Source organism: Podarcis cretensis (assembly GCF_951804945.1).
Source record: "Podarcis cretensis genome assembly, chromosome: 1".
Taxonomy (NCBI): domain Eukaryota; kingdom Metazoa; phylum Chordata; class Lepidosauria; order Squamata; family Lacertidae; genus Podarcis; species Podarcis cretensis.
In genome coordinates this window covers 76231368-76237367 of record NC_137170.1, presented here as the reverse complement: position 1 = coordinate 76237367, position 6000 = coordinate 76231368, and the positions used below count along the sequence as shown (strand labels likewise).

The 6000-nt window shown below is 46.9% G+C and overlaps 1 protein-coding gene across 1 annotated transcript in view; it reads left to right on the top strand.

The window, feature by feature from the left end:
• The first annotated feature begins 2584 nt into the window (after positions 1 to 2584).
• The window catches only part of CD81 (CD81 molecule), a 63953-nt gene continuing 60537 nt past the window's right edge, over positions 2585 to 6000 (top strand). The window contains exon 1 of the mRNA XM_079988007.1: positions 2585 to 2837. Within this exon, the coding sequence (XP_079844133.1) occupies positions 2772 to 2837 (66 nt within the window). The 5' untranslated portion in view covers positions 2585 to 2771. The remainder of the gene's footprint in view (positions 2838 to 6000) is intronic.

The following is a 6000-nucleotide window of genomic DNA, read 5'->3' as shown; positions in this document are numbered from 1 at the left end:
GGAGGTGCTTTCAAACTGCTAGGTTGGCAGGCGCTGGGACCGAGCAGCGGGAGCGCACCCCGCCGCAGGGATTCGAACTGCCGACCTTTCAATCGGCAAGTCCTAAGCGCTGAGGCTTTAACCCACAGCGCCACCTGCGTCCCCATGGTGCACCATAGATGGATATAAATATTGAAATCTGGCAAGGAAGAGAGGCAGATTGCACACATGGGAAGAATTTGTAGGGTGTTTTTATTTTTTAAAAAAGCTGATTTAGGCAGCAGCACGTTTCCAACATAACAGAGGATGCCAGCCATCCAAAGTTAAAAACTTTAAAGGCCCATGGATTTCAACAGAGATGGTGAATAAGGTGTGGTACTGCTTTCCAACTTCCAACCTCCTTAGTCTCAGCGTTGCATTTATAGAACTCAGCAGGGAAGAGAATGGGAGCAAAACTAAATTACTCTGCTGTGCCAGTCACCAACTCTGGCTCCACCTGTTGGGCTCCTTGTCTGCAGCCCTACCATTCCCAATGTGCACCTGCCACCACTGCTGTTAGTCTTCTTAGCAAAAGCCAGGGAACTTCCCAGGGATACAATGATTTCTCCACATCCAGGCCTGTTCTGGAATGATGCCCAAACATTCGATACTCTTAATGTTGGAAGGTCAGGAGTTATGATGATGGTGTAGTGGTTAGCATGCCAGATTAGGATCTGGGAGACCAGGGTTTAAATCTCCACACAGCCATGAAGCCTACTGGGTGTCCTCAAGACCAAGTACTCTCTCTCTCAGCCTAATCTACATAAAAGGGTTGTTGTGAAGATAAAATGGAAAGTGGGAGAATCACATATGCCACTTTGAACTCTTTGGTGGAATGGTATGGTATAAATGTATTAATTAATTAGAAATGAGCTGAAACTACCCATTTTCCAGGGTTCCCAAAATCTGAGGATATGAGTCTCCCAACAGCAGAAAGTCACCTTCTATAAGAGTGATGAAAAGGGACATGAAGAGGCGCATCACTAGCACGCCTGTTTTAATCCTGCCTGAATAGGGCTCTTGTGACATCATTTTTTTGTTGCAGGATTCCTGATTGGGTAGGATAATTAACCCAGGAAGAAGAAAGGAGAAGAACTCAGGAACCCTTGGCAGCATATAGTGGTACCTCGGGTTAAGAACGTAATTCGTTCTGGAGGTCTGTTCTTAACCTGAAACTGTTCTTAACCTGAGGTACCACTTTAGCTAATGGGGTCGCCGCATGATTTCTGTTCTCATCCTGAAGCAAAGTTCTTAACCCGAGGTACTATTTCTGGGTTAGCGGAGTCTGTAACCTGAAGTGTCTGTAACCCAAGGTACCACTGTACTAGATCAGATTACAGGTGAATATTCACACTAGTTTTCCTGCGGTAAATTCCCACCCCTCCAAAGTTTCCAGTTTTAAACTGAAAATCTGGTAAACAAGAGAATATCTGGCACAGTTCCAAATAAAGCACACTTGTTGCAGAAAACCCAGGAAAATGTACCTTCTGGTTTTCTGACGGGCAAAAGAGCATGGCTGTGTTGGCTGGGGCTTATAGGTATTGTAGTCCAAAACATCTGGAGGGCATCAGGTTCATGAAGTCTTGACTCCAGGCATTTGCCCAAGAAACTTACCCTAGCACTTTGATCTTTTAACACACCTAGGAGCCATTTGGCATTGATAGCCAAAGAATGTATGTTGGACCACCATCACTGACTCAAGGCAGGCTGTCTCATCTTAAGAGACCCATACATACTTCGAACAAAGTCTGAATTTCTCAGATTTCCTCTCTCTGATGAAACCTCTGAGTGTTTTGCACCACTCTCATTTTCCTAGAAAAAGGTCAGTTTGCAGGGTGTCCTCTGAATATTTTTGCAGTTGCTATCTACCCCCACTCCAATAATGCCCCAGGTCTGCAGAAGTGTGGCTGATGCAAAATGATGGCCAGGTTATCAACACAGTTGCTGCTGCTACTGCTGGCATGTGAAGTGTCGCAAAAACAAACTGGAAAAGGAAGAATCAGTGCTACTGTCTCTGGTGAGACCACACCCAAGCAGCTGTTGGAGAACCTCACTGAAATGGTTTCCCTTTTAACCCTGCTCAGAAATAGGGCAGATAATTTGAAGAGACAATCTGCCTCCACCACTAACAAGGGCTAGAAATGTGCTATAGGGACCCGTCGATTGCTTAGTGCGGGGATGGAGAACCTCAGGCCCCCGGGAACCCAATGCCTCGACATCTGGCCCCCAGGCCTCTCCCCTAAACCACCCCCCACTCCAGGCACCAGATTTATTTTTTTTTCAATAATAAAGCTTTAATAAATACCAGGCCTGCGACGTGGGCTCAGCAGATTGCTGCTTATGTGCACTCGGCTGCCCGGTTTTGCCAATCGCTCTTCCTACCAGAGCTTACAAAAACCTGCCTGTTTGGGGTCTGGCCTTATTCCGCCGGGGGGGGGGGTGAACGGGGGCGGCTCCGTGACCATTTGGCTGGAGCCGCGGTAAATGAAGAAAGGAGGAGGATCCGCCTGGAGGGGGCGCTGCTTTTCTCTCCTCGGCGGCGGCGAAGGAGGAGGGACCTGGCTGCGCGCCCGGGTCAGAGGGAGAGAAGGAGGGAGGGGAGAGGTAACGGGAACCGAGAGAGAAGCATCCTGGCGAGCTGGTGCCCCTGAAAACAACAGCGGAGCCCACCATCTGCAGCAGCAGCAGCAGCAGCAGCTCCTCCTGCTCCTAAGGCGAGAGACCAGGCCACATCCTTGCAGAAAGCCGCCGCGATGGGAGTGGAAGGCTGCACCAAGTGCATCAAATACCTCCTCTTCGTCTTCAATTTCGTCTTCTGGGTGAGTCGCTTCGGCCGCCGGCGGTGGCGAGAGCTGAGCCGGGCGCTTGTGTGTTGCTTTGGGTATATCTCCCTTTCCGCGGCGCCGCCGCCTCTTCCCCGCTCCCGATTCCCACCAAAAACAAGGCGAGCAGCCTCGCCATGGAGCCCGCGCGGATCTTCTTTTTCCCCTGGCGCGCGCGAGAGGCGAGGAGGGAAGGAGCAGCGCTCGCTCTCCCGGCTGCCCACCTGACTGCGTCGGGGTCCGTCGTCCCCCCCCCCCGTCCCCCGTGAGGCTGGGACCGAGGGGATGTAAACAGCCACGATGTTTGGGTTTGGGGAGGAGGAGGCGGCGGCGGCTCTCCTTTGGGCAAAAGCAAATCAAAGCGTCAAATAACACAGGATCGCGCGCCAGAACCGCGTTAAAGCATCTAGGCTTCCCCTTTACAAGCAGTTCTGGTGGGGTGGAAAAGAGGGGCTGGGCATCACGGGCACCTATTGGCAGACCCTCCATGCCCCTAAACCGGCCAAACATACAGATACCAAACCTTGCCAGGGTTTTGACTTGGTGTGCGGTTTTGTAACGGCTGCTTTCACTTCTTCTAAAGTTCTGCTCGATCAATCAACTTTAAAGTTAACGGGGGGGGGGGCAGGAAGAGAGAGGGGCCGACAGTTCTTTTTTGGTTGTTGTGCAAGCCGAGTGTGACACACAGCAAGGGAATGGTTGGCTAGTCTGAGGCGCTGAAAGTACAGTATTTGAATAAATCTGGGCATTAGAAGTGCATGCAAATTTCACCCTAGCAAATGTTTATGGGCGATGGGGGAGCATTAGTTTCCTGTCTGGTAAACAGCTTTGGGAAACAACGACAACAACTTGCATCCGGTGTGATTTTGGGGGAGGGGGGCTATAAAGTTTTGGGTTGTTTTTTTGCACCCAAAAATGGCTTTCAAAAACCCCACTAATCTTATATTCTCTCATGCACATAGCAGATTCTGAAAGCGATACTTCTCAACTTGAGGCAGTTCTTTTAAAGGGGGTGGGGGGGGTGGGGAAGTGTCATGAGTGTGGGAGAACGCACTAAAAATATTTGTGGGAAATAAGGATGTTTTAAAATGGATGACTTGCAGTGCCTTTCAGACTGCCTCTCATGATCTCATCTTTCCTTCTTGGCTGCAGAATTTTGCACCGACCACACCCCAAATCTCAGAAGAATTTAGGCTTCTCTTGGGTTCCTGTGGTTTTGAGCTAAGAAGGGTTTCAAATCTGCCTATACCTTATTTGATAGACATTGGAAGTTGAGTTGTACAAATCTGAAGGTTGCTGTTTACTTTACAAAAAGTAAAGTATTAGCCCTGAAGGAAAAGGATATCCTTGGGGACAGGGTTGCTAATTTGGGGACTCCTAACAACTCCCAACGTTTTTTGCCAGTGGGAGCCACTAATGGAGTTTATTCCAGGCATGCATATGAAACATATTTTTGGTTGAACACTTGTTGGACTGATATCCCCACCATTATAGTTGCCAGCATCAGTGATTAAAAAGCCCCAGGACCCACACATTTTAAAGAATACTTTTCTAGAGGGAGAGTATTAGCCTGGAGAAGCATGGCTAAACCTAACTGTCACCCCCCCCACCCTTTAATGTTCTGTAGCATTGCTGCCATGCACCACTGCTCACAACCCAGCCATCAAACCGCCAGGTTAACTTCAGCCACCTTTTGGATGATGTCATTGAATTAACAGCCTTGAACTGTAGTTGAGCAAACGGGCTCATATCTCTTGTGTCTGCCGTGTGCCTGCCGTGTGCTCATATAAGGGCACTGTGCTTGCTCTCTCTTTTAATGGAGAGGCTTGGAAGGTACAGAACGAAATCGTCTCCCTGTTGTTTACACAGATATATAAAGTATAACCCTATGCCCTGTTACCCAAGAGGAAGAAACACTGAACTTAATGGGACTGTCTTCCGAGTAAACCTGCATAGAATTCTGCTGTTGGCATGCATTTGGTATGGAGGTTCTGTCATTCCCAGTGATTTTCTGGGTCATTTTGTCCTGCAGCTCTTATAGACTTAAAGAGATTAATTATTAAGCAACCCCTTTGTGCTCTTCATGCTAGAATTACCATTATTTCCCAAATGTGCCATGCTCCCTAAACCTATGGTCACTGCTATCCACTGGACTGTGAAGAGAAAAAGGAGGTGGGGAGAGGGAAGAGAAGTCTGGCTAGATCACAGCTGCCCTGGTCTGAGGCTCATAGTAATTCTGGCTCTACAGGTAGCTGCCTCAGGGCTGCATCACTTAAGCAGAAGACTTGAAACCTCATTGAGAAGAAATCTATGGCATACATTTTACAAAGTATCATATATGTATTGTGCAGGCCAACATCACTGCCTTCTTTCCCAACTACTGTTTATAGACGGATTAGTTAACTCTCTTGGCACACAATGAGAGATTTGTCTAAGAATCTATTGTTTAGTGATTTGTTGGTGATGTATAACGGTGGTGTACTTCATTTTCCAGTAGTGGATTTATTAGGATTTGCAAATGTTTTGATTGCATTGCTTGCCTGTAAACCTATTACTCTGAGCCGAGCCCTTGCACTTTGAATCCTTCTAGAAATACATAGAAGTTTAATAATATATGTTATCTTATGATTCCAACATTTTTGAGAATGCTTTTTTATAGCATAGCTGCACATAGCACTAATTTAATATGTGTCCCTTTGACTGGAAAGAATTCAAAGAATGCGTTTATTTTTCTTTGCTCATAGAATTAATTTGGGATGCTTCCTTTACCTATCTGGCTAAGAACAGCTCTCTCCTGCAACCATATATAATTCCTACTGACCACCTCTGAAAAATAGAATGTACAAACTTGTTCCTAAATTGATATATTTTGCTGTGGTGGGCTTTTTTGTTAGTTAGTTTTTTTTTAATAGTGCTTAAAATGATAAAAAATTTAAGTAGTTTACATAAAAACACAACAGAATCCATTGCAACTGTGATTTCAGAAATTGCAGTGAGAGTGTACGCAGATGACGGTAGGTACAAAGGGTCAGCCATACAGCCCTGCATCTGAAGATGGACACAGAAGGACAAGTTGGCCAGCTTCCTTTTGTGAACCCCCCTTAGCTACCCTTATGGAAGCTCAGTTTTGTTATGACTAGGGAAAGCTCATTGTGACAAG